This window comes from Saccopteryx bilineata, chromosome 10, assembly GCF_036850765.1.
Source record: "Saccopteryx bilineata isolate mSacBil1 chromosome 10, mSacBil1_pri_phased_curated, whole genome shotgun sequence".
NCBI classification, from domain to species: domain Eukaryota; kingdom Metazoa; phylum Chordata; class Mammalia; order Chiroptera; family Emballonuridae; genus Saccopteryx; species Saccopteryx bilineata.
Window position 1 is genome coordinate 4,834,610 of NC_089499.1, and position 27,961 is coordinate 4,862,570.

The 27,961-nt window shown below is 51.3% G+C and overlaps 1 protein-coding gene across 2 annotated transcripts in view; it reads right to left on the minus strand.

Annotated features, from left to right (window-relative positions):
• Positions 1 to 225: 225 nt before the first annotated feature.
• The window catches only part of RAD54L2 (RAD54 like 2), a 100,369-nt gene continuing 72,633 nt past the window's right edge, over positions 226 to 27,961 (minus strand). For both annotated transcript variants that reach the window (XM_066245065.1, XM_066245066.1), the window contains 19 exons: positions 26,972 to 27,111; positions 26,411 to 26,527; positions 25,873 to 26,099; positions 24,972 to 25,154; positions 24,698 to 24,831; positions 23,291 to 23,487; positions 21,913 to 22,255; positions 21,113 to 21,290; positions 18,707 to 18,958; positions 18,393 to 18,511; positions 16,852 to 16,970; positions 13,331 to 13,430; positions 12,414 to 12,619; positions 11,814 to 11,986; positions 10,952 to 11,148; positions 7,764 to 7,963; positions 5,741 to 5,830; positions 3,644 to 3,736; positions 226 to 1,615 (listed from right to left, as the gene is read on the minus strand). In XM_066245065.1, coding sequence (XP_066101162.1) covers positions 621 to 1,615; positions 3,644 to 3,736; positions 5,741 to 5,830; positions 7,764 to 7,963; positions 10,952 to 11,148; positions 11,814 to 11,986; positions 12,414 to 12,619; positions 13,331 to 13,430; positions 16,852 to 16,970; positions 18,393 to 18,511; positions 18,707 to 18,958; positions 21,113 to 21,290; positions 21,913 to 22,255; positions 23,291 to 23,487; positions 24,698 to 24,831; positions 24,972 to 25,154; positions 25,873 to 26,099; positions 26,411 to 26,527; positions 26,972 to 27,111 — 4,063 coding nt within the window. In that variant the 3' untranslated portion in view covers positions 226 to 620. The remainder of the gene's footprint in view (positions 1,616 to 3,643; positions 3,737 to 5,740; positions 5,831 to 7,763; positions 7,964 to 10,951; positions 11,149 to 11,813; positions 11,987 to 12,413; positions 12,620 to 13,330; positions 13,431 to 16,851; positions 16,971 to 18,392; positions 18,512 to 18,706; positions 18,959 to 21,112; positions 21,291 to 21,912; positions 22,256 to 23,290; positions 23,488 to 24,697; positions 24,832 to 24,971; positions 25,155 to 25,872; positions 26,100 to 26,410; positions 26,528 to 26,971; positions 27,112 to 27,961) is intronic.

Genomic DNA, 27,961 nt, shown 5'->3' on the forward strand with positions numbered 1-27,961 from the left:
CCCGCTCATCTGACCCTCCCTCCTCCCTTCCCCCAACCTTAACCCCTGCTATTACATACATGTACGTACACACACACACACACGCACGCACACGCACACGCACACACATACCTGGACTGTTTCTTTCCCGCCCCCTACAAAGACTCCATTTTACATGGAGCTGCCGCCTGCTCTCTCTGCCCACCCTCCTTCCTTCCCATCCCTCCCTCCCTCCCCTCCCCTCTCCAGGCTGGCTAAGTCACCCGGTAAGGCAGGTCTCTTGGGAGAGAATGTTCCCAAAGACAGAAATGGGATGTGAGCGCCTACACGTAGATGGGCGGGCGGGCGAGCAAGCAAGCAGACGGCTGAGCAAGGCAGGCAGGAGGAGGCAGGCTGCCCTGGCCCCCCATTCCTGGGTTGGGTCCCTGATTTCCCACTATTGCTGCTCTGCTGGATTTTTTTTGCCTCTTTTGCTAAACTGCAGCAGAGCCCTGCCACTACGGTCGACCACTCTTGTTTCTCCTCTTCCTTTTCCCTCCTGCCAAGTGCCCTGTTCTCAGAAAGCCCAGCCCGCTGCCTTCCCACATGGTGGGCAACCTGCTGAGGACCCCGAGCGAGCGAGGTGGCGAGGGGCTCCCCAGCTATTTCCCAGTGACCTCTATGACATCATCATCCTTGTCCTCATCGTCATTGGAGCTGAACCCTACCTCAGCCACCTCGTGAGAGTCAAACGGAGGCACCTGGGGCTGGAGGAGCCCAGCAGCTGGGTAGCCTGCATGTGAGGCCATGTAGCCTGGGTAGACAGACATGCCCCGTGAAAGGTTGCTGGGCAAGACGGGGGAAGGAAAAGGCGCGAACATTCTCGGCTCGGACAGGAGTGGCTGTGAGAACGGGAGTGAGAAGCCAGGCAGCATCCCTGGAACAGAGGGGTTGAGCATGAAGGAGGGGTTGCTGGCAGTGACTGAGGTAGCCGTGGAAGAGGAACTGACGGGGCCTGCTGGCACCAGAGGGTCAGTAGTCACTGGAAACACCAGGCGGGCATCTGCCAGCAAATTGGACAGCTGGTAGTAGGAGGGAGGACTGCCCATAAACAGGGAGCTCTCCCCAGCCCGGGAGGTGAACGGGGCGGTGAGGTTATGGTTTAAGGAGACGGGTGGCATGGCAAACCCGCCCGGAACTGGATACCCGTGTTCATACGGCTGCACGGGTGCTGGCAGATGGCCCTTCCTGGACCGCCGGCGGGATGACTCCTGGGCAGCAGGTGATGTGACCAACTTGCGCTTGTGGCTCCTTAAGTCCAACACTGAGTGCCTGTCACCACAGGGCTGGCCGGTCACCAAGAGGGAACTACTGAGGCAATGACCCCCATGTCGAGGCTCAGTCCCGAGCGCTGTCCCAGGCATAGCACTGCTGTCCACAAGTGGGGCCGGGGGGCCAGGAAGGGAGGCCGGGGCGCTGGGGGAGCTCTGGCGGGACTCCCGGGCAGCGGCCGCGTCAGCGTACTGCTGGAGCTCACTGATGATCTCCGGGCTGTCTGGAGAGACAGGCCGGGCCAGCCCCTCGGGGTCGGGGGCTCTGGGTGATGAGGCACTGTGTCTGCCATTGCTTGTAGACTCGAGAGAAGGCCCCTGGGAACCTGGGGACAAAATGCAGTTAACTGAGAACCAGAATGTCCAGGGAGAAAAGGAGGATGTAGGGAAAAGCTTCCATGAAAAAAATTAAAATCCCATCCTGTGGTCTCCAAAATTCAAATAGTTTGATATCTAAACATCACCACCCAGTTAACTTTTCCTAGTCACAAAGAAAGAAATCCCTCAATCTAGGAAACAGGTCTGTCCACAGCAAAACAGGTAACTTCTTTTTATCCCAGCCCCCAAATCTGTAAAATTCCACAGTGAGGCCTATGAAATAATAGACATGAAACACTAAGTGATCATTCTTATGACTAGCCAGACTCTCCGTGGCCAGGATGGGAGAAAAGAGGGAAATGAAGCTTAAAAAGCCAACCGTCCTGGTTTAAAAACAAAACAAAACCCATGGCCATGGAAGATGACTGGGTTATCTGGGAAAACCAAACATGGCCTAGATGTAGGTCACTCTGTGTTTAACTTTCTTAGAATGACAATGGTGTATGTAATACTAGGAGGAGAATGTCCTCGATCTTGGAATGTGTGTGTTGAAATATTTAGGGATAAAAATGACACGAGGTCTTCGATTTACAAATCATTCAAACAACAGGAAGGTAGACACAGAGACAACAGCAGGTTGATGAAGAGACTGACAGCGTGGATCTGGGGCAGGCTTCAGGCGCTCCCAGGGCTGCTCTCTCCACCGCCGGCCAGTGCACACAAACTCTCCGTAATGCAAGCTGGGCACAGGCAGTCTAGCTACCACCCTTCCTGGAGAGAGGACACGAGAACCACTCCCACAGGGGGAGCCTGGCAGGAGTTCCTCACATGTGAATGTGCCACACACCTCTGACCAGGCAGTCAGTCCCACTTCCAGGAAGCTGTCCTGCAGATACACCGCGTGACTGCGAGCCAGTTCTGTACGGTGGAGTATAGCCACCTAAATGTCCAAGGACGGGCCTGACCTGTGGTGGCGCAGTGGATAGAGCGTCGACCTGGAAATGTTGAGGTTGCCGGTTCGAAACCCTGGGCTTGCCTGGTCAAGGCACATATGGGAGTTGATGCTTCCAGCTCCTCCCCCCTTCTCTCTCTCTGTCTCTCCCTCTCTTGTCTAAAATGAATAAATAAAAAATAAAGAAAAAATTAAAAAAAAAAAAAAAAAAAAAATGTCCAAGGACGGGGACTTGGAAATACACGGTGTTTTTCCTACCGACTGGCACCCTGTGCAAACCCGCCACGAGGCCTGTCTGAAGGAATGGTAAGGGACGATTCCTGGGCTACACCGGCGAGTGCAAAAGGACCAAACAGTGCTTCATAGTAAGTTAGCATTCGCTTTAAAAATACAAAAAAAAGTTGTACACATGTATCTTTTTATCCAGACAGACACATATACATCCCTGTACTGTGTGTGTGCATAGAATACCTCTGAAAAAATGACACATGAGAAATAGGTGGCTGGAGACAGGACAGGAGAAAACCTTACTTTTCACTTTACCCCGTTTTGTATCTTTTGAATTGTGAATCACGTACACATTATTTACTCAAAAAATAAATTACGGCCCTGGCCGGTTGGCTCAGCGGTAGAGTGTCGGCCTGGCGTGCGGGGAACCCGGGTTCGATTCCCGGCCAGGGCACATAGGAGAAGCGCCCATTTGCTTCTCCACCCCCCCCCCTCCTTCCTCTCTGTCTCTCTCTTCCCCTCCCTTAGCCAAGGCTCCATTGGAGCAAAGATGGCCCGGGCGCTGTAAATGGCTCCTTGGCCTCTGCCCCAGGCGCTAGAGTGGCTCTGGTCGCGGCAGAGCGACGCCCCAGAGGGGCATCGGCCCCTGGTGGGCAGAGCTTCGCCCCTGGTGGGCGTGCCGGGTGGATCCCGGTCGGGCGCATGCGGGAGTCTGTCTGACTGTCTCTTCCCGTTTCCAGCTTCAGAAAAATACAAAATAAATAAATAAATAAATAAATAAATAAATAAATAAATTACAAGAGAAACTAAACAAACAAAAATAAGTTCAGTAGGTCAATGGAAAACGGCCCTATACCTGAGGCAGCCATCCGACCATCTTCAGGGGCCTTTGGTTTGCCAGTCGCTCGGACAGCAAAGATCCGCCCATCGCTGGTGCGGATGTATGTCCCTAAGAAACACAAGGAAGACTGTTAGGAGCAGACATGCAGTACTCACTGCCAGTCCTGGGCAGTGCCCAGAGTAGGCACTGTGGGCTGGAAAACAAACTGTAAAACTAGGTCTCACACCCTCTCTCAAGACCTGAGCAATGGGGAGTGGGGTGACTGAGCCGTGGGCCCAATATTACTCACTCCACAAACACTGATCACATCAAGATGTTGTTCAGGCGCTGTTCTAGACATTGCGCCTCCAGTGGGGGAGGCCGGCAGTGACATCAGAAAACATCAAGAAATGTTCAGCGCAACGGAGGAGATAAATGGGGCGCTATGGAAGAGAACACAGCGCTCTGGCCCGGGTCCTCCTCCCGATCTGGAAGGAAGAAGCTTCCTTGTCTCCACACTGTCTCTCTAGACCTGTGCTCTGTCCCCACACAGCACTAATCTCCCTTCCCCTGTCTTGGGTATGTCTTTGGGTCAGTCTCCTGGAAAGTCTGGGTTCCTAGGCGACCAGAGATTGGCAAATTTTTTTTTTCTTAAAAGGCCAGTTAAATAAAGATTTTTGGCTTTGTGAACCATTAGCTCTCTCTTGCAACTACTCAGTTCTGTAGCATGAGAACAGCGGGGTGTGGCTATAACCTAAAAACCTTTATTTATGGACAATAAACCATGAATTTCACTTAATTTTCATGTCACAAAACATTATTCTTTTGACTTTCTTTCAACCAATTGAAAACGTATAGCCCATTCTTCGCTCACAGATACAAGGATTGCCATTCACCAATCCTTGCTTTCGGCTAGAAAGAGCCCACTCACAGGGCAGGTACAGTCTTCTATGTGTCTTATATTTCATGGCATCTTTTCCCTGAGCCTAAAGGTACTTTGACCCAACAAAGGTCAGGGCAAAATCACCTTACTGAACAAAGAGCCTCACAGAGTAAAGGCCACTGGGAAAGAGAGGCTCCAGTGCTGGCCTGACAGTGTCCGGCCAGGCTTTCTTATCCCAGCAGTCTCAGCTCCCTCTGTGAGGAAGCTGGAGGCAGTGAACTTTTCAAGTCACCACACTTGAAAAGTCTGTCGTGCAACCCACGTGTACTAATTCATCCACCCAATACATTTCCTAGCCAGAGACCTCCCACCCCACTCCCAGCCAGAGGGTGAGATGACACAATAACATAATGTTGATCTCCGGGTGTGTCGTGTTTGTACATTCACTTCAAAGACATCCATCTCGAATAAACAAACTGCCAGCTGTATGATACAGCTACTACCTAAATGACTAGATGAGAAGTCAGCTCGCCCCTCCCCAAGAAGCTCCCCTTTTAGAAAGCCCAGGGTAACCTAGACAACTGACCACTGAGTGACCCTGTGTATCCCTTCCTGCACTCTAATTCCCACTCTTGTGTCTTAAATTCACTGATAAAGAGTGAACCTGCAAACTCCAGGCACCCCACTCTTGGAACCTAATAAATGCTGAAACCAGGTCCATGCTCTGTCTCCCTCTCTACCTAAGACCTCCGTGTGAGGCCCTGGAGCATAACATGTACCCCAGGACCTGTGAGTAATAAACCTTGTATTAATGAAGTTCTCTGATGGTTGTTGTGTGTTACAATCTTAATAGCCTTAACGCCAGTTCAGCCAGAACACTAGCTCTGGGGAAACGTCTGTGGGGGTTCCCACAAGTAGAATGGGACCAGGTGAGTCAGGCATTCCTAGCTGATAACATCATTATCGATAGCCTGAAACCAAAACAAAACATGGTGTCTATCCAAACCCACCTCAAATTCACCATATAAACAATGTCAAAATATAGGAATTCTTTTAAGCCACTGACAGATGTCCTTTGGGCCTGCTTCCACTCTACTAAGCTCCTGGAAATGTTTTCTCGTGTTTTTCCCACATGTGACACTCCTACAGGGCGGGGGACTCCTGTCCCTCAGCAAAAGCCATTTGTACTGACTGTTCCCCGCCTGGCACTCTGAACCCAGGCCCGGGGACAGGCCTGCTCAGGCACTCACCTTTCGTCCCCCGGATGATGTGGATGCTCTCCCCAGCACTGATTCTGGCCTGCACATCTGTGGAGCTGTTGAGTCCAGGAATAACAATATCTAGTGAAGACACAGACCTCAGACTTAGATTACACGGGGCCTGACTAAAGCAGGGAAGGAAGCTGCAAAGTTTAACTCCACCCCTTTCTTCAACGGTTTCTTCAAGCCTCTCAGGAGAGTGGGGGTCAGAACCAAGGAATGTGAGGCAGGCGGGTTCTCTCACAAGTGTCTAAATCAGAGGTCCCCAAACTTTTTACACAGGGGGCCAGTTCACTGTCCTTCAGACTGTTGGAGGGTCGGACTATAAAAAAAACTATGAACAAATCCCTATGCACACTGCACATATCTTATTTTAAAGTAAAAAAACAAAACGGGAACAAATACAATATTCAAAATAAAGAACAAGTAAATTTAAGTCAACAAACTGACCAGTATTCCAATGGGAACTATGGGCCTGCTTTTGGCTAATGAGATGGTCAATGTCTGGTTCCATATTTGTCACTGCTAGCCGTAACAAGTGATATGACACGCTTCCGAGCCGTGACACATGCATCCCGCATCACCGGAAGTAGTACTGTACGTGAGCGACGCCGCGATTTGCTGACCACCAATAAAAGAGGTGCCCCTTCCGGAAGTGCGGCGGGGGCTGGATAAATGGCCTCAGGGGGCCACATGCGGCCCGCTGGTCGCAGTTTGGGGACCCCTGGTCTAAATAAAGAATACTGGGAAAATAAAAAAACTTTTTTAGAAATCTGATCAGGCTGACCAGGCGGTGGCGCAGTGAATAGAGTGTTGGACTGGGATGCAGAGGACCCAGGTTTAAGACCCCGAGGTCGCCAGCTTGAGCGCGGGCTCATCTGGTTTGAGCAAAAAGCTCACCAGCTTGGACCCAAGGTCACTGGCTTGAGCAAGGGGTTAGTCTGCTGTAGTCTCGCGGTCAAGGCACGTATGAGAAAGCAATCAATGAACAACTAAGGTGTCGCAACAAAAAACTGATGACTGATGCTTCTCATCTCTCTCCGTTCTGTCTGTCTGTCTGTCCCTATCTATCTGGTGTGGATGTATGTCCCTAAGAAACACATCTCTCTGTATCTCTGTAAAAAACAAAAATCAAAAAAACAAACAAAATCTGATCAACTTTCTGGTCAATGTCCCCTGACTTAATTAAAAATTTATCGAGTTTTCAGTTTAGAAAAGCTTGGTTCCAATGGTTATTTCTGTCTCCTCCTTCTCCCTGAGGCATGAGCATGCGTCTGCTCTGCCTCCTGTCAGGCACCAAGCGGCCTCCTCCTCCTTGCTGGCGTTACTCTACACCTAACTACAGAGGGAAGACGATTTTAAAAAATCAGCAGAGTAGCAGAATTACAAGAGGCTCTCTTTTTGTTGTTATTTATTTCCATTTTTTTACAATGGATATGTACTATTTTCATACTCAAAAAAATCAATTAAGGTATTTTCATTAAAATTTCTATATCATGAATATTTCTAGATAACAAGATGAAAAACAGCATTGTGAAATGCCTTCCTTCCCAATTACCCTGAGTCCAGCCCCTGCCACTGTCCACCATGCTCGATCCACTTCAAACTCACAGTGAAGCAAGTGACACTCAGCCCTTCTAATTAAGTGGAGAGGCTGACAGCTATAGTCATACTCTGTTGACCCAACAGTCAGGCAGGACTCAGCACATTCACACGTCTCTCAGAAGACCAACCCTGTGTTCCAGTGACAGTTCCCTAATCTCTGCAGTGCTCAAAGTCTATCACACCCACCATATTCGAACAGACTCAGTTCCATGTTATTGTTACGAAGACATTTCATTAGGGTGCAAATTCCTCAAGATCAGGGACTGCTGTCTTCTTTATTTTTACCCACAATGCCAATGTAGTAAGGCCCAGTAAGCACAAAATGTGTAATAAATACTAAAATTCCTGAACGAACAAAATAATTAGAAAAGGGACAGCACCCCTGACAGAGAACCCAGGAGTTCCCAACCTGTTGTGGTGACCACCTTCTGCACAAGGACTCCCGCACGCTGCAGGTAGTTGATCGGGAAGTTCATAGCTGGGTTTGTGCCGGGGGCACAGCTTACGCCGCCTCCCAGTGGGACATGCCGGGGCATCATGGGGATTGGGGTGGACTGTACAGGACGGACACTGGCCACGGGCTTCTCATCGCTCTTCAGGGCTGGCTGCCTGTGAGGAAAAGACAAGCGCACTCCGAGAGACCAGCAGGACAGCCTTCCTTCCCTTCTGCAAAGCGTGCAGAACCCCCTCAGACTCCCCCATTCTACGGCCGCAGATGCTGCGGAGAGGAGGGTCGGAAGGACCTACAGGGTACTGTCAATTCAAAAGGAGACTAGACACAGGACTGCGGCAGCGCGGAGACAGAGAGGCCGTGAGGATGAGGCCCCTTAGAGTCCAAGGAAAGTCAGATGGCAGTGGAATGACACCTTTATGGGGATGGGAGGCAAGGTCTGCTCCTCCAGAATTTGGACTGTCTGGCTACACACGTTAGGAATTAGTCCTTGGAGGAAAGAAAGGGAGAGGCAAAGATGTGAGGGAGGAAAAGTTCTTCAAAACACAGGGCATGCTAAGTAGAAGACAAATGGGTGGAATTCTCCCACTCACCCAAGGTGAACAGGTAAGAGGCCACCTGTTCAACCTTAACCATCTTTACTCTCTGAAGCTTCAAGTATCAGTAAGTAATGGAGATACCCCTCTCTCCTCTGCATTACTTTTTGTCAGGCTCCTCCTGGGACTGGTCCCCAAAGCATCCCTCTAGTCGTGACACCACAAAAGCAGCAGCAGCCAAAACGCCACGCACAGCAGCCAGGCTTCTAACTGGCACTTACCCGTGGCCAACCTGAGCACTGGCTGTGCATGTCCTGCTACCAACATGCCACGATGTCACCCCAGGGCCAGTGACACACACCTCACACTGCACCTCCATCTGGATGTTGGTACCAGGACAAAGATACCTCTCCTGTCTGTAAGCTTTCTAAACTCTGCGTCTTTGGTTTTTAGTTCTAGGAAACAGAACTCTTTGGACCAATACGTTCTTCCTCATCTGACTGAAGACCATTTTGGGCAGCCCCTTGGGTCCTATGGACTTCCACATTCCCAGGAAGGTCAGACAGCACAGCAAGCTCACGGGTCAGGGGCCCATTTCCTCAATGTCTATCCAGGGTGGCTCTGCAGGAGCTAGGGCCCTGGTCAGACATCAAAGGCATTTTTTCCAGGATCAAGTCAGAAGGGTAAGAGGCGTGTAGCCCAAGCCCCATATACTCTGCAGGGGTCAAGGCGAGGAATTTGGGTGGGAAGGCCTCCTCACACATGCCCAGACAGGATAGGAGTCAGTGGGATCATGGTAGACTCATCAAATACTGGAGAGGTCGGTGCCTCCCACAGGGCCGAAGCTAGGTGGGAACAGGAGCTTGACAGCACCTCCCAGCCCAGCCCACTGGTCATGTCTTTCCCTCTACATGGCTTCTCCCACTGGATTCAGGCTTAGTCCATTCCTACTATTACACAGAAAAGCCCACAAAAGTGAAAAAAGGAATGGGGGACAAGAGAGAACATTCACAGGCAATGGTATCTTGGAAAACGACACAAAGTCTGAAGGCTCTGAAAGGAGGACACTTCCTCCTCGAAAGCACCTGTACGTACAAAGTAGCACCAAAAATTAGTCTCATATAAACATCACATAGTTTCAGTTTCTTAGACTTCACTTGGCAGGTTTTTTTATTTATTTATTTTTATTTTTTTGTATTTTTCTGAAGCTGGAAACGGGGAGAGACAGTCAGACAGACTCCCGCATGCGCCCGACCGGGATCCACCCGGCACGCCCACCAGGGGGCGATGCTCTGCCCCTCCGGGGCGTTGCTCTGCCGCGACCAGAGCCACTCTAGCGCCTGGGGCAGAGGCCAAGGAGCCATCCCCAGCGACCAGGCCATCTTTGCTCCAATGGAGCCTTGGCTGCGGGAGGGGAAGAGAGAGACATAGAGGAAAGGGGGGGGTTGGAGAAGCGAATGGGCGCTTCTCCTATGTGCCCTGGCCGGTAATCGAACCCACGTCCCCCGCACGCCAGGCCAACGCTCTACCGCTGAGCCAACTGGCCAGGGCCGGCAGTTTTTTTATATGAACTCTTCATAAGAAGTTTGGTTTTTTTCTGTATTTTTATGAAGCTGGAAACGGGAGGCAGTCAGACAGACTCCCGCATGCGCCCGACCGGGATCCACCCGGCATGCCCACCAGGGGGCGATGCTCTACCCATCTTGGGGCGTCGCTCTGCCGCAACCAGGGCCATTCTAGTGCCTGAGGCAGAGGCCACAGAGCCATCCTCAGCGCTCGGGGAAACTTTGCTCCAATGGAGCCTTGGCTGCGGGAGGGGAAGAGAGAGACAGAGACGAAGGAGAGGGGGAGGGGTGGAGAAGCAGATGGGCGCTTCTCCTGTGTGCCTGGCTGGGAATCGAACCCCGGACTCCTGCACGCCAGGCCAATGCTCTACCACTGAGCCAACTGGCCAGGTCCTCATAAGAAGTTTTAAATCTATCACACTCAAAGAAAATAATTATCTTTAAGTCAAGATAATCAAACAATTTAAAAATGCAAACCATCAGCCAAGCAGCCAGTCTGGTAAGGACTATGAGGCACTCTGTCTTTAATAAAAGTTAAACATAGGTCACTGCTCTATAATTTTTTGCAAAGGGCCTCGCTCTCCACTTAGCAATTGGATTCCATCCTGTTAATATTCTGAACAGTTCTACAAGCTGTACTAAGAAAGATTTGAAATCCCATTAGGAGCAGCAAAATTCACTGATGCAATCCAGCCTACAGAACCCTGGCCTTCACCCTTGCACCTCAGTGCTAAGCAGGTCTAGACCCAGGGTGCTAAGGATAGGACGTGGCTGTGCGGGAGGGCTGGGCCTCTGGGTTTGGGAAGCTGCACCTCTCAGGCGTCCAAAAGGACTCTAAGTCACAAGACCTGCAGCTCATGCTTCTGATCAGAGCCACTTAAAATACCAGGGCTGCTGAACTGTTTAGACACCTCATCTAAGAGCAGGACCTGTCAGTTCTCGGCAGCCAAGAGCAAGCTGCAGTCCGGCTCTTTGCTTCAGCAATGCCCCAGCGGGAAGGTCTGGGCCCAGCCCTGCACAGACCTTTCTCCCTCCGGCGACTCACCAATTCCTCTGACTGAAGGCGGGGATGCTGGTCAGGCTCTGGTCGCTGGCGGGGTAATACTGCGCGTATGATGGGCGGGTGTAGGGGACCGATGTGCGTTTGTCTTCCTCATAGCTTTTCTTGGCTGCTTTTTTCTCCGCCTTGGTCAGCTTGTGATCCTTTCGATTAAGGAGCAATGACTCATGCTCAAAAGGCTCCTGGGGACACAGGAGGATGTTTATTTAATTACCAATCTTTTTTTTTTTTAAAGACTTTATTCATTTTAGACAGGAGAGAGAGAGAGAGAGAGAGAGAGAGAGGAAAGAGAGAGAGAAGGGAGGAGCAGGAAGCATCAATTCCCATATGTGCCTTGACCAGGCAAGCCCAGGGTTTTGAACCGGCGACCTCAGCATTTCCAGGTCGACGCTTTATCCACTGCGCCACCACAGGTCAGGCTAATTACCAATCTTTAAGCCTTACTCTGACACCAAGAAAGGGCTGGCTGTCTCCAGCAGCAGCAAAGAACCTGCTCACAGACTCAGGCCGGGTTGCTGCCTGTCCAGAGGAAGAGTCACAGTCTAACCTAGCACCGGCTTTAGACAGCCTATGTCTGCCTTCCGTATCAAAGACGGACAGTGCAGACAGTTAACAGGCAACAGTTTTAGAATTCTCCATCTCTCTTTCTGCTGGGAAAGCACATTGGCTAAATTATTCCACGTGGCTGAGCCCAGCACTTGTAGGACCAGACTAGGCCTGGGGACTGTCTGGGGCCAGGAAGGACCCAGTGGAGTTCAAGCTGCCCCATGAAACAGGTTCAGATGAGGAAAACAAGCCTGCCAGCGGAGCCCCCCTGCTGAAAATGGCTCTTCCACCAGGTGCCCACCTTGGTGATGAGGTGAGGGTACTTCAGACAGGCAAGTTGCAGGACTGGCTCCTTGATTCCCTTTACGTTCAAAGATCCTTGGGGAGCCGGCTCCTTCTCAACAAAGTGCAGTAGGTTCTCCACCTCCTTCCGGGTAAAGTTCAGCATTGGATTGAGGTCATCCACCACCCGATCTAGAAGGGAGAAGATGTGGAGAACGTCAGTACAGGGCAAAGAAGACTGAAAGGCACAGCTGCAAAGAACGGCAGAGAAAAAAAGGCTGGGGGGGGGGGGCAGTCAATACTGTCACTAATGCCTGAACCACCTCAGGTCGCTCCATGTCTGAAGGTCAAAGAACAGGACTGAGGCCCTGGAGAAATGGAAATATCTTAAGAGAAACCTACATAACTAGCTCAGCTCTCAGCACTAAACCCACCTTCAACATGTTGAGGTCAATCCGTCTTAAGCAATTATGTGGATGAGAATGAGATGGGAGGGACTGTTTTCTATAACTGAAATCCTACCTGTGTTTGCATACCCACCCCCTCCCAACCCCCCTTGACACAGTATGGCTCGTAGCGTAGAAAAGCATATCTCCTCTGAGCCTGAAGGATGGCCCACCTGACATGCCCTGCTTGGAAATCTGACGGTCATAGATCTTCTTTTCAAGGGTGAAATCAGCCACAAGGCGGTAGATGTGACAGGGTTTTTTCTGGCCATAACGGTATACCCGACATACTGCCTGAGCATCATGACAAGGGTTCCAGGAAGCATCAAACACCACCACGCGGTTGGCACCGATCAGATTCACACCCAAGCACCCAGCCCTTTAAAACACAAACCAACAATCACATAAGCCTTTAGTTTTAAAGACATGTAGTTTTCAAATGAATTTTACCCTCTGTGACCACTACCCCAACGTGAACTGTAAAAAGCTGGTGGCCCTATTTGTCTATGCCAAGCAGGAGTCTGCTGTCCTGCTCATGAACAATATATGTCCTCAAGCACTGAAACATATGTCCTGAATGTCTGACACAGAGGTGCCCACTGGTGCCAACAGCCAGCCCACTCTCCACCCTGCTGGGACGGGTGCGATGCGGAGTGGGAGGGGAGACATGCCTAGTCCTACAGCTCGTGAGCATGCCTAACCGCTTTACACCCTAGTACAGGCATTGGGATGCGGAAGGCAGCACAGACTTGAGGCTGCGTGGTGCAGACAGACAGGGCCGGCACCTCTTACAGTGACTCTGCATGGCCTTTAACACTTTCACACTCATTACATCGTCTAAGCCTCAGAACATGGAGAGAAAAGCTAATTACGGCCATCGTTAGTGAAGACCTCAAAGAACTTAATGACAACGTCACAATCACCCTTCTAACACAACTTCCCTTTAGTATCCCCAATCTTACTTCAAAAACAAGTCACCAACCTGAGCAGATCTCTTCTGATGAAAAGTGAATAAACCTTGGGAGTAGCTGCCTATGTGGCTCATTGCCCTGAACAGAGGCCCCAGCCTACCCTCTCGGTACCCACTCACCTTGTGGAGAGAAGAAACAGCCAGGTGGTGAGGTTGCTGGGATCATTGAACTGATTGATGAGCCGCTCCCTCTCAAAGGCAGGGGTGCTACCATCTAGCCCTGGGACAGAGGGAAAACCACAACAATGGACAGATGACGGCAGGGGTACGCAGCAAAATCACTGGACAAGTGGGTTTTAAAGACAAAACAAATACACTACAGTGCTCAACTTTTACCCCTGGATATGCCATGGTCCACCATGAGACCCAGGTTCCTATAATTTAAAAACACCCCCAGGTGCCTGAAGGTGGCGCAGTGGATAAAGTGTTGACTTGGAATGCCAATGTTGCTGATTTGAAACCCCCAGCTTGCCCGGTCAAGGCACATGAAGCAACTACTACAACTTGATGCTTCCTGCTCCTCCCCCCGCCTTTCTCTCTCTCTCTATCCTCTCTCTAAAATCAAAAAATAAAATCTTAAAAAAAAATTAAAATTAAAAAAATACCCCCAGGTGATTCACACATGTGCAACAAGGATTATGAACTATGTTTCTCCCTTTCGTATTTTGGGAAAATTCTAAGTCCAAGGTTCCTAGACTTTAGAGCAGGGGTCCCCAAACTACGGCCCGCGGGCCGTATGTGGCCCCCTGAGGCCATTTATCCGGCCCCCACCGCACTTCTGGAAGGGGCACCTCTTTCATTGGTGGTCAGTGAGAGGAGCATAGTTCCCATTGAAATACTGGTCGGTTTGTTGATTTAAATTTACTTGTTCTTTATTTTAAATATTGTATTTGTTCCCGTTTTGTTTTTTTACTTTAAAATAAGATATGTGCAGTGTGCATAGGGATTTGTTCATAGTTTTTTTTATAGTCCAGCCCTCCAACGGTCTGAGGGACAGTGAACTGGCCCCCTGTGTAAAAAGTTTGGGGACCCCTGCTTTAGAGTGTGTAAGAATCATCCTTGCTTGACCAGGTGGTGGCGCAGTAAATAGAGTGTGGACCTGAGATGCTGAGGGATGAAGAGGACCCAAGTTCAAAATCCCAAGGTCGCTGGCTTGGGCAAGGCTTCACTGGCTTAGTTGGTGCCCCCGGTCAAGGCACATATGCGAAGCAATCAATAAACAACCAAGGGATGCAACTATGAGTTGATGCTTCTCACCTCTCTCCCTTCCTATCTTCTCTCTCTCTCGCTAAGAAAGAAAAAAAAAATCACCCTAGTTTAACCAGTGGTGGTGCAGTGGATAGGGCATCCCAGGTTTGAAACTCCAAGGTCACTGACTTGAACGCAGGCTCGCCAGCTTGAGTGTGGAGTTGCCGGCCTGAGCATGGGGTCATTGACATGACCATGGTCACTGGCTTGAGCCCCCTGGTCAAGGCACATATGAGAAGCAATCAATGACCAACTAAAGTGACGCAACTATGAGTTGATGCTTCTCACCTTCTCCCTTCCTATCTCTCTCTCAAAAAATTAGTTAAAAAAAAAAAAAGGATCACCCTGAATGTGGACGCTTGGTAGACACACTGGTTCAGATGACCTCTCTGCCTCAGTGCTGTGAGCCCTGATGAGCATAGATGGACCAAGGGATTTGTGTTTCGATATGATGTTCCTCCACCAAGAACCTGCACTGTGAACAAGCTCCTAAGCTGAGAAACTGCTGTGAAGAGGGTGGGCCCGGGAATGGAGAGGGGGTAGCACAGAAGGAGGAGTCATTTCAGTCAGGAAACATGAAGAAGAGGTGAGGAGGGTGGGCCCGGGAATGGAGAGGGGGTAGCACAGAAGGAGGAGAAGTCATTTCAGTCAGGAAGCATGAAGAAGAGGTGAGGAGGGTGGGCCCGGGAATGGAGAGGGGGTAGCACAGAAGGAGGAGAAGTCATTTCAGTCAGGAAGCATGAAGAAGAGGTGAGGAGGGTGGGCCCGGGAATGGAAAGGGAGTAGCACAGAAGGAGGAGAAGTCATTTCAGTCAGGAAGCATGAAGAAGAGGTGAGGAGGGTGGGCCCGGGAATGGAGAGGGGGTAGCACAGAAGGAGGAGCAGTCATTTCAGTCAGGAAACATGAAGAAGAGTGAGGGGGGTGGGCCCAGGAATGGAAAGGGGGTAGCACAGAAGGAGGAGTCATTTCAGTCGGGAAGCATGAAGAAGAGGTGAGGAGGGTGGGCCCGGGAATGGAGAGGGGGTAGCACAGAAGGAGGAGTCATTTCAGTCGGGAAGCATGAAGAAGAGGTGAGGAGGGTGGGCCCGGGAATGGAGAAGGGGTAGCACAGAAGGAGGAGTCATTTCAGTCGGGAAGTATGAAGAAGAGGTGAGGAGGGTGGGCCCGGGAATGGAGAGGGGGTAGCACAGAAGGAGGAGAAGTCATTTCAGTCAGGAAGCATGAAGAAGAGGTGAGGAGGGGCTACTTCTGTCACCTTGGGTAAAGCGGAGAAAAGGGCAAAGCTAAGGGTAGACCACCCGGAGAACTGAATTCCTAGCTGCAAGAAGCATGAGTTTCACTGGCTGGCGCTGGAGGCTCTCTCCGCGAGCCCCTAACCTCCTTTCCCACCCGAGTTCTCAGTCTCCAACCACAGCTCAGCACTGACTCACTCAGCAAACCTGGAGTCAACACAGGCTCCAGGCTCCAGGGGTCTCCTCATCACCCATGAACCTCCAGTGCATCTCAACAGGGGGACCTCTCCACCTGCCACCACACAGGACACTCGGCAACGCCTGGACATGCTGGTGGTGGTTATGACTGAGTGGATGCCGCTGTCATGTAGTGACCAGAGGCCAGGAACGCTGAACACCCTCCGGTGCACATGGCTGCTCCCAGCAACAAAGAGCTATCTCGCCCAAACGTCAGTATCTGGTCAGTGCGTGCCTCAGGTAAATATTGCTCAATCTTTCCTTTCGTTATCACCCTCTTAAGGAACTTTTTAATACATTTTTTTTTACCATCACCATGCCCTCCATGTAGTTTTAACATCACAGGTATATTGTATATGTCTATTTACTACACATATACTTGTACTTTATGCTTCAAAGTTATTTTTCGCCCCCTCAAGAATCAATTCTCGCCCTCCGAGGCTGCTGTCTAATCACAGTGCACACATGACCCAGACTGGTGCTCGCTCCATTCCTTCCCCCACAATGACCGCTGGGTCTCAATAGCTCTGCAGCTTTCCAAGTCTCCCCATGTTTGCAAGTTTGGTGCAGGTTCTGCCTCCTCTAGGGAACCTCCCCCAACCATCCCCCCTAGGATGAGTCCGTCTTCCTCAGAACCTAGTGAGGGCACTTGGTCAGGGCCAGTCGGGAGTTGTCGAGCTGCCACGTCTCAGATGAAGACTAGGCCGACCCCTTCTACTTCTCTGCACTCCCTGTCCTACTAAGCGCCTAGGACAGCACCTCACACACGGCAGCACCCACTCAGCATCCCTCTGCCCCTTGGCTAACCACAGACACCCCTGTGCATTTGGCAGAGAATTGAGTAGAAGAGGAAACGAGAGAGAAGGAAAGGAAGCCCTGAAGCAGACCTTGCCAAAGCTACCGGAACAAAGCAACAAACTCACGGAAGTAGCTGCCGTTCCGAACCCACTTCTGTACTCCTTGCCCCTCAGCACCAGGAGGACAGGGCACTTCTCGTTTCCCAAGGAAGTCCTCGATGAGCGCCAGGGTGGAAAGGCTCTGGCTGAAAGGGACAACATTTGGTTTGGAAGAGAACAAGAGAATCTTGTTCCCCAACAGGCCCACCACTGTGTGCAGCCTTCTGGTGGTGGGAGCCCCCACAACCTACTCCACGTAAGAGGGAGCCCCGCGGAGACCCACCAGGGCATCCCCGCCAGCTCCAGCAGGAGCAGAGCCCGCCACAGTTATCACCGCCACCCGCTACAAATCTCGCTGCCCTCTGATCTCCTCAGTCGGGAAACCCCAGGGCGAGTTCGGTGCCTAGTAACAAATGACATCCGCAGGAAAAACCTACACTGCACAACGTGCAGAAGAGCCAGCTACAGGCCACAGGAGCACCGTGGACAGAACTCGGCCCTCCCCGGTTCCGCAAAGCCAGGCTCCCAGGAGCTCCGTAAAACCAGGAGGCTCTTCCGGAGTTAGAGCCTCCGCCGTCCTCACACCCACGTGCCATGCAGACAGCCTCTCGCCGAGGCTCCCCAGCCAGACTGCTGCCACATGGCCCTCACCAGAGCGCATGTGGTGGGATAGAGAAGTGATCTACTGGATGGCTGTCCCCCCGAGGGGGCAGGCCTTGACGAGACTCAGAGCTCAGGCCAGACCAAGAAGGTGATTCTGGAACAAATCACGCCATTTACTTGGCCTTATATACAAGCTGAATTATAAAAAATTAAAATTAAAAAAAGGCCAAGAGGGAAATAAGCAGATTAGACCAAAGGTCAGCAAGTGTCTTCTGTGAAGGGCCAGACAATAAACATTTTAGGTTTTGCAGCCCCCACACACAGTCTCTGCTGTGTTTTTTCTTTTTTCTTAAACCCTTTTAGCCTGACCAGGCGGTGGCGCAGTGTATAGAGCGTCAAACTGGGACGCGGAGGACCCAGGTTCGAGACCCTGAGGTCGCCAGCTTGAGCGCGAGCTCATCTGGTTTGAGCCCAAGGTTGCTGGCTTGAGCAAGGGGTTACTCGGTCTGCTGTAGCCCCCTGGTCAAGGCACATATGAGAAATCAATCAATGAACAACTAAGGAACCCCAACGAAGAATTGATGTTTCTCATCTCTCTCCCTTCCTGTCTGTCTGTCCCTATCTGTCCCTCTCTTTGTCTCTCCTACCAGAAAAAACCCCCCACAAAAAACAACACCCTTTTAAAATGTAAAAGCTAGTTCTCAGGTTGTACAATAGCAGGCCACAGATTAGACTGTGATCTGCACTACTAGCCTATGGTTTCAAATTGTTATCTGCAGAGAACAGCACTGGACAAAGAAAAAAACTCTAAGAAAATGATAAAATGCAAAGTCCTCCCAAGAACCACTGGGTTGCAGAGGCATGGAGTGAGAACAGGGGCGGTGGGACCCCAGACATCTCACTCTGCAGGCCCTGTGTCACTTTTACCAGAGACACACAGTGTCATTCGGGAACTTCTCTGCTACCTGAACACAAGGATCTTGTCCCCAAGCTTCACACTCTCCTCAATCAGGTGGAAGAGCAGAACCATCTTGGGAGAGTTCTCCAGGACTCCAGTCTGGTAATTAGTCAGTAGGTCCTTGGCCTGCAGGAGAGAGATGAGGCAGTTCGGAGCAAGTCCATGGCCCGATGACTAGAAATAAAACTCCCTCCCAGACCGCAGCTCACAGGCCACTGCTACAGTTCCCTGCACAGACCTGGGCCGTGCCTTCTGCATGAGGCTTCACACCACCCCTTCTCAGCAGTGGTTTATGGCCACAGAAGGACCTGCGTGACTCACCCATTCGTACGTGACAATGCTGTTGCCTCGCTCCTGGAAAGGGCTGAAGCCGACCCCTTGCAGGAACTTGGGGTTGGCTGCCTCTCCCGTTGAGGAGGCCAAGGTGCCGTCTTCCCCCTTGACTTTTGTTCCCTGTGACGAGCAGCGGGCACTCGTCCCTGCTGCACCAAGCTCCTCCACGTCTAGGTCTTGCTCATTGGCCAGGTTCTCCTTCTGAAGGGCTTCATACAGCACATCAGGATGATTCCAGATCTGAGGTTCAAGTCAGAGGAAAACACAGGGCACAGAACACTGATAAGGATGTCCCTCAGAGTCTGGAGACATGTACTTGCTCAAACTCACACCGCCCACAACACGCGGTATCACACTAATTAAGGTATCCCAACCCCCTCATGGCCAAAGAGCCTGAACACTCGCTTCCACTAGACTCTGACTCCTATGCTACATGAACAGGAGCGTGCACCACAGGGAGCACTCCAGTTGTTTGGTACACAAGCAAGAAGGCGATGCCACAAGCCTTGCATTCTTTTTTTTTTTTTTTTTTTTTCCATTTTTCCGAAGCTGGAAACGGGGAGGCAGTCAGACAGACTCCCGCATGTGCCCGACCGGGATCCACCCGACCGGGATCCGCCCGGCATGCCCACCAGGGGGCGATGTTCTGCCCCTCTGGGGCGTCGCTCTGTTGCATCCAGAGCCATTCTAGCGCCTGAGGCAGAGGCCACAGAGCCATCCCCAGTGCTGAGGCCATCTTTGCTCCAATGGAGCCTCGGCTGCGGGAGGGGAAGAGAGACAGAGAGGAAGGAGAGGGGGAGGGGTGGAGAAGCAGATGGGTGCTTCTCCTGTGTGCCCTGGCCGGGAATCGAACCTGGAACTCCTGCACACCAGGCCGACGCTCTACCGCTGAGCCAACCAGCCAGGGCCTAAGCCTTGCATTCTTATTCAGTGAGAATGCTCTGCTTCACTGTGTGGCCAACAATCAACTACTGTAATAAACAAGACCCATGTCTCCCTACGGACAATGTATCTGACTTCTAAATGACCAACCAGACTCCTGGCAGGAGTTGCGAATTCCCAGGGAGGGGAGGGGGCAGGTAGGATGGGTATGTTGGCATTGCAGCATCCTCCAAACCATGTCTGCTTTAGACCTCTGGCTCTGGTCTCTGGGACTGTGGCTACAAAATATATATATATATTTTGAACTCCATCTGCCCCAGACATACATACACCTTCAGCTCACTTATAAAAGTGGTGATCAGAAATAATGCCCAGCCCTGGCTGGATAGCTCAGTGGGTTAGAGCACTGTTCCAATACCTCAAGGTTGTGGGTTTGATCCCTTGTCAGGGCACATAAGAGAATCAACCATGAATACATAAATAACTGGAACAACAAACTGGTATCTTTCTCTCAAATCAATTTTAAAAAATTCATTTTTTTAAAAGGAACAATGCCCAACAGTCGGCTGAGAGCTGTCAAAGAAATAGGTCCCTGGTGAGGCAACAGGGAGCCCTTGGCCAGATCAAAGACGAGAGAGCATTCATCAACCTGTTCATGAGGCTCAGCACTCAAGATACCAGGGCCTTGCTGTCCTCAAACCATCTGAAAACATTATCAGGACAAAAGAGGTGTCAACCTGATGAAATACATAATGCAATGGAAGGTGCCCCGAATAATTTGTCTAAGCTATATAGTTTTTTTCTTTTTTTTTGTATTTTTCTGAAGTTGGAAACGGGGAGGCAGTCAGACAGACTCCCGCATGCAACCGACCGGGATCCACCCGGCATGCCCACCAGGGGCGATGCTCTGCCCGTCTGGGGCGTTGCTCTGTTGCAACCAGAGCCATTCTAGCACCTGAGGCAGAGGCCACAGAGCCATCCTCAGTGCCTGGGCAAACTTTGCTCCAATGGAGCCTCAGCTGCGGAAGGGGAAGAGAGAGAGAGAGAGGAAGGAGAGGGGGAGGGGTGGAGAAGCAGATGGGCGCTTCTCCTGTGTGCTCTGGCCGGGAATCAAACCCGGGACTCCTGCACGCCAGGCTGACGCTCTACCACAGAGCCAACCGGCCAGGGTAAACTATATAGTTCTTGAATCCCAATTTTGTGAGCAGTCATAAACACTGCTCAAAATGTTCCGCCATCACCCCTCTTCCAAGTGAGAAAAATCAGTGAGAAAGGAAGGGGTTTCTCAAGTTCGGTGTAACAAGTTGTGCAGCTGGGTTGCACACCACAGGGGGCATTTGCATTACAGTATGAGTGGCCAACACACCTCTCCCTATAGCCCCCAGTCCTCCAATGCAGAGGTGGGCCCTCTGCCTCTATGCTTCCTTTTGCAGGACTCCCAGAAGGAGCAACTCTCCTGGGACCAGGTGCATCCGCGGGCTGTATCTCAGTATTCCTGAGGCTGCCACACACCTTGCAGCACACACAGAAAGCCTTGAGGGGGTTCAGGCCCAGCCAGCCACTGTTGCCGCAGTCCCGGAAGCGGTCCATGAACTGGGTGTACAAATCCCGCTGGATCTTGGAGAGTCGCACCAGGATTACGTTCTCTTCCTTGGCAGGGAGATGAATCTTCAGCACAGTGTGGCCTCTCCTGCAAACACGGAGATCAGAACTGACAAGGCGTTGTGACCAGGAGGGGTCAGTGCAGGAGAGAAACCAAACCCTGCCTTTCTGCCACACCCACCTCTTGAAGATCTCACAGCAGCCTCGCAATGAAGAGTGGTTCAACAACCCTCAAGAAGAAATTCATCTTAAGGATGAAAACTAAAGAGGCAGCGATCTGAGGCAGCTGCCAGCGATGTGATGACAGAGACCGGGGTAAGTCTAGGTTTTTACCTCGAATCAGGGCTGCTTCTCTACACTTTCTGCACACATGCCGTGTTAACAAGGAAGGATGGGCTGCTAGAGACCGGGTCAGCGACGCGCACTGAGGCGGACACGACACACCGAGGCTTGCCCTCAGAGCCCCACCCCCCTCACCCGAGTCAGCAGAATGCCAGCTCTCCCTGCTTCCCGCAGAAGGTATGGCAGGCATCCGTAGTAACGACTATGAATCGGTTTCGGACAGAAGCCCTTCTAGGCCAGACTTCCACAGCACGGAAACAGTGGGCGGCCATCCTCTGCTAGCTATTCAGGAAACGCTCCCGAGTGAGCAGAGGGTTTACTTGTGTCCCACTGGGACGGGGCCCCCGCTCCTCGGCGAGGCCGCTCACCTCTGCACAAAGCCCTCCAGGAGGCTATGCAGGACGTGGCTCCGGTACCGCATGAGGCGCACGTCCTGGGGTGTGCTGTCGATGCACTGGCCGTTCAGGATGGGGCGTTCGAACATGTTGCTGAACTCCTGCCGGGTGCCGAGGAAGTCTGGGCGCACGAAGTCCACCATGCACCAGTACTCGATGAGGTTGTTCTGCAGGGGGTACCCAGTCAGCACCACCCGGCGGCGAGAGCGAATGTTCTTCAGGGCCTGCGAGGTGCTGGCTTGGCAGTTTTTGATGCGGTGCCCCTCGTCACAGATCACCACATCAGGGCCGGGACGACACAGGGCCTTCTCAAACTCTAGGGAGGGAAGAGGACCCGGGTCAGAGGGGGAGAGGGCCTGCTCTTAGCCAACAACATGAGAAGCAGGGGTGCACGCTGGCGGAGACAGAAGAAATGAAGGGAGCAGGAAAGCAGGAGTCAGCCCCCATCAGTGGGAGGGAGCCAGCCGTCCAAGCTCCTGCACTTTGGTGTGACATGTGAGCTGGCCTGTGCACTTTCAAAGCAAGTATCTCTTCCCTCTTTTTACTTTCCTCCCCCACCTCCTGCTTCAGGCTGAGCAAAACCGACTTGCATTCCTAGGGCTTAGACCAACTGGGCCACGGAGAGCATGACTTGACAGAGTACCCGCCCAGGATTAAACAGGAGTCTGGATGAAATTGATAGGAACAATCCAGACATGTCGGTTGGCTCTCCCATTGTCAGCATCTTGGTGCCTTCAGAGGGCTGGCTGGGGGGAGCTAGCTAAAGGATAAGGTCTTCCTGGACTTACTCCCCAGTCATTGCTAAAAGGCAAATTCATCCCAGCTCTATAACAGAAGCAAACCTACAACAAACAACCTCCAGATGAAGAGACCCATAAAAATGAAACAGCCTCTGAACCCTAAGAAAACCTTCCTCAGATGGGCAAAGGCCCCTTAGAAGAGGGAGTAGACCTCTGAGAGGAAGACTAGGATACACTTTCGCTTTATAAACGAACGGACATTATTACTCTGTATATCAGTGACTCGAGGACTCTGAAATATTTTCTTAGTGCTACCTCAGAACATCTCAGGGCGGTGGTCAAGGCAGCAGCTGCTGTCCTAACCGCTCCATGAGAGAACCTGGGACAGATGGGCAGGGAGGTCTCTCCTGAGGTGGTCTGTGGCCTCACCGAACCAGAAGTCCCCTGCCTAGAAAGCCAGAGGTCCCCCCAGCTGTTGTCGAGGCTTGGACTTCCAGTTCAAGATAACACAGCTCGCACCAATAGCGCTTCCCACCTGACGAGGTCCCACTGCAGATTCTATTCTTTCTTGCTGACATAGACCTAGGAGGACCCCCAAGCGGGCTGCCCACCTCTCCGAAACTCCTGCTGCCGATCTTCCTCATCTAGATCAATGATGACCGGGTGAGAACGTTTCTTGGTTTTCTTCGGTCTACCTGTGGCAAAGGATTTCTTCAGGGTGAGGAGCCTGTACATTTCGTACCCCATCAGCAGCACCCCACCCTCCGACACCCAATCAGCCATCACTTTAGCACGAGCTGCCATTGTCCTGTAAGAGTGAACAGAGAGAAAATATTACTGCTTCCACCGCTCCTCAAGAAGGGCTCCCCACAAGCAAAGCTGTGTCGCTGCACATTCAGAATCCTTACTGCAAAGCCTGCATGTGGCAGCCTCACAGGGTGGGCCAGCTGCCCGAGGACTCGCCCAGCATCCTGGAAATATAAAAGCACCGAGGACGGACTGGGTCGCTGATGATAAACAGCAAACAACAGCCACCCGATGGCTCAAGGCAATCAATGGCAACAACGTCCTTGGACGTACATGCATAACTTCGATATTTGAGGGAGAATTTCAAGTTATTCCCATAATAAATAGAAGGTACTAAAAACAAGGGCAACATCCTGCATTTCAGCTGCTCGGGCTCTGGTGAATGAAGAGCCAAAGACAAGCAGTAAAGGAGGAAGAGCAGCTGAGACCAGATGACACAGCACAGTCCCCACTCCTGAACCACTGAGCCCTGGCTGCAGTTCACGGCTGCACGTGGACTAACTGTCCTGAAAGGTAAGGAAGAGGATCAGGCAGGTGATCAGCCACCCGAGGGGCCATGCACAGTCTCCTCATTTTGATGTGCATGCCCGAACCCCCCAAGAGGCGGCCTCTGCAGAAAGAAAGTCTGCCTTCTCGGCAGCCAAGTCAGTGAGAGAAAAGAGGGGCATGGAGAACAGGCCAGGACCAAGAAATACCTTTAAAATTTTGGAAATCAGGTTGAATATATGGAGTAGAAATATAAGTAATTTTATTTAAATCTAAAACAAACAAACAAAAAAAGGTTTGCACCTTTCAAAGCTTGGAAGTTGTACCATTAAAGATCAACTGTAGATTGGTGCTTAAAAGAAGAGACTGATGAGCTGCTCATGAAAGAGAAATGTAAAAGGTCAAAAGACAGAAGATGGAAAGTTTCATACTATCATGTTGAATTTTATTACTATGTACCTGGGAAAATGCAACCCTACATGCAGATTTTTCAGGATAAAAGCATACTTAAAGCAGGACACAAGAAGTTTCCCAGACTACCAAACTCTGGCTTTACTGAAAAAGCTAGGTAGAGAAAAAGTAAGGAGCAAGAAGAGAAAGAGGGACACATCAAGAAACCAAAAGGAATCTGAGTACCAGGCACCTGAGCCAAACGGACTGCCTGACATCGGGTCCCGGGAGAAGGTCTGAAAGGAAAGGGGCAGAGGAGGAGGCAGACCACCTACTTGTGCTCATCATTCAAGATGTGAACTTTAAAGAACCGAGGCTGGACTTCTTCAGGCTTGTTGTCGGCTGGCAGGGCTTCGGGAGCTGGGAGCCACATGTTGAACTCCGCCAGCCAATTCTGAAGAGTATTAACCTGTCAGAAAGCCAAGCCCAGAAAGGAAGTTTTAAGGAGCAAGCTCAGAGCAGAGCTCATGCAGTTTCTTAGTGCCCAGGAAGGCATCAACCCAGAGCTCTTCGGAGGGGCGACTAAGCGGTGCCTTCCTCAGCTCTTACCGGCACAATGGCAAGGACAGTTTTGGCTGGCGTGTGGCGGAAGAGGACATCGACGAAGGAGATCACTTGTAAAGTTTTCCCCAGACCCATGCTGTGGGCCAGGATACAGCCAAAGCCACTACTGGTCTTAAATCTCTCCAGGGACTCAACCAGGTTATCATACAGGAACCGGATCCCGCCAATCTGACAAGGAACACACACAGACAAACGTCAGAAGGGCTGGCAAAGATCAGGGCTCTACTTTTCCTCTCTTTGGGATTAGTGAGAATTAAGTAAATGAGCACATTACACCGAATGGCTGGTGTGGACGGCTACAGAAGTTACCCTGTGCCCTGACTAGTCTATTGGCTGGTGACAGACTTCTCAGGGAAAACACAGACATTCACCTCGTACAGTGGCCCATCCCAGCAAGAATCTGCAGTACCAAATTCACTCAGCCTTGGCCCGGCCGCCCTTGGCTGCTTGCCTCAACGCTGCCCACTCCACGAGGAGCAGTTCTTACAGTGAGAACCTCTGTTTTTATGGAACTGTCACTCACTGGTCCTGGGTCAACACAAACTACTTTGCTCCCTCCTACCAGGAAGTCCCTCAGACTTCCAACTCTCACACCTCTTCTGGAGCCACAACTTCCGGATCAAAGCACTGCTCTCCAGAGAGCATCCCCATCAGTCTTGCAGATCTCACAGAAGGAGGCTCAAGATTATTAAGCCAAGAGATCCAGCACGTCCTGCATGGCAGGGCAAACCTGAGGCTTGTTCCTTCCCAGGATAATCAGGCCTTTCCAAAGCTGCTCGTGGTACCGAACAAGGACCTTCCAGGCTGCGCGGCCAACAAGCGCCAGCGGGCGATGTCCCAGCAAGGAAGCCAAAAGGACCTGAAGGAGAGTCCGGGTTTGCTGTACCTGATGAGGTTTCACTGCCCGAGCCAATTGCGGGGCCAGGAAGACATTCTCCTCCTCCGGAGGGTGGTTCAGGTTGACAAGGACCCGCCCCAGGGCATCACGCTGGTTTAAGAGGTCATTCACGTGGGTGCCACCCTTCTCCTCCTCTTCGTCCTCCTCGCTGACGGACTCGCTGCTGTCCACAATGTGCAGAGTGTCCTCCTCCCCAGAGCTCAGCTCGATCACCTCTGAGACAGCCAACAAGACAAAACAAAAACAAAACCCAGGGAGCAGTGGTCATTTACTGCCCGTTGTTACAGCAAAGAACGGCATGGAAACAAAGGTCGAACCTGTCAGCACCGATAAAAACTTCTCTCTCCCAGCTTCAAGTAAAGACAAGGGAAAACCTTAGATTTGCAAGAACACTCAGGAATTTGTCATAGTCAGACGTCCAAGCACCCCAGAAAGGATCGTGCTCTTTCTATTCAAAGGTACAGCTCATCTCTCGGGGTGACCACGGGGTCAGGAGGAAGAAGGGCCACCTCTGGATTGATCTTACCATCGCGACTGCTTTTTTCATCCTCGCTGCCACTGCTACTGTCCAAACAAATGACTTCCTGGGCCAAAACCCGAGGAGGCAGTTGGGGACCTTCACTTGCTCTTAAGACAATTTCTTCTAGAAAAAGAAAGATGGAAGGGAATGTCAAACAGAAGTGGCACAAATATACTTTTCAAATAACCCACCATCCCTCCTCCCTTGTTGCTCTCATCGGGACTGTCCCCGAGGAGAGAAGCAGGTCTCCCAAACCTCAGCCCTTTTTCCAAATTCCCTTTTCTCCACCAGTTCTTACTGCCCAATACCCATCCACTTGACCCCTAGACAAGGCCCCCACCCTTTGGCATGTTAAGATCCAAAATTAAGGGGGGGGGAATCTAAGTAAGATCAACTGGAGGAGTGCACTTGTATCCATCTGCACTTGTTAAATGGAGTTCCTCTGATTGGGTGCCTCCAAGAAGCTGAACGACTGGAAAGGATTTCTGAGAGGCCATGCATGACCTTCCTCCGGATCGGCCCTTGACCACTGTGGGCGCCCAGGCCTGTGCTGCCTCCTCCACTCACCGGGAAGAAACTCCAAGGGGACAGTGGGAATGGGAGCAGCGTAATCCTTCCTCTGCTGCTCCAGGCGTTTCCTTCTTTCCAACTCTTCCTGTTGTGCTGCTTTGGTAACTGGCTCCAACTGATCCTCCCGGAGCAGCTTTCTAAACATTGAAACGAGAGAGCACTTGGGTTTGCTTGGGACCTGGGCAGTGCAGCGTCAGGCTCCAAAGGGAAGTCGCATGGGGAGCGCAGAGGGCGCAGGTGGGAGAAGCCGCTTCGGTCCCACTGACCCCATGCAATGAGCAAGGCAAAAAACAAGAGGAGGGGGCATGTGCTTTAAGATCAGCCAGTTTTGACCTTCTATGTTTTTCATATTATTTAACTTCCTGACAGATGCCCCTGTACTCACCGCTGCATGTAACAGGACGAGAGTGAAATAAAGTACTATGTGATTCATACAGCTGAAAAGCTGACTAAAAACAAAGCCGGTATATGGAAAGTAGGATTATGGATGATTCTGTATCCTTATTTCCCAAACTTAGAGTAATCTTGTAATATTATGTTAAAAAAAGAAATGAGGGCAGAAGGAGAAACAGAGAGTGTTCCTGTCTTTGGTGGACGGAAGGACTGCTGAGGATCGGGTAGTTCCAGTTTCTAGCTGCTGATCTCTCAGCTCAAGGAAGAAGCCCTACGTAGGACCAGATAGTCCCCTGCCAACCGGTGCTGAGAAGTCAACTTCTTTTCACCTCCTCTTGTTTTGAGACATAAAGAAAAAATAAAGGAAGAAGCAGGGTCCAACCAGTGCACCCTATCATCTCGGGGCCCCCAGAAAGTGGGACAGTCCCAGCAGGGCCCAGGGGCCAGCACCTCTGCCCGCCTCCCCTGACGGCCCACCCAGTGGTCCCACGCAGTATCTCCACTGTGCATTCGGGCACACGGCTCACACTTTTCCCCTTTGGAAAGAGGACTCTCCTGCTCAGACCAGGCCTTCTGCTAGTGGCCACTGAGTGA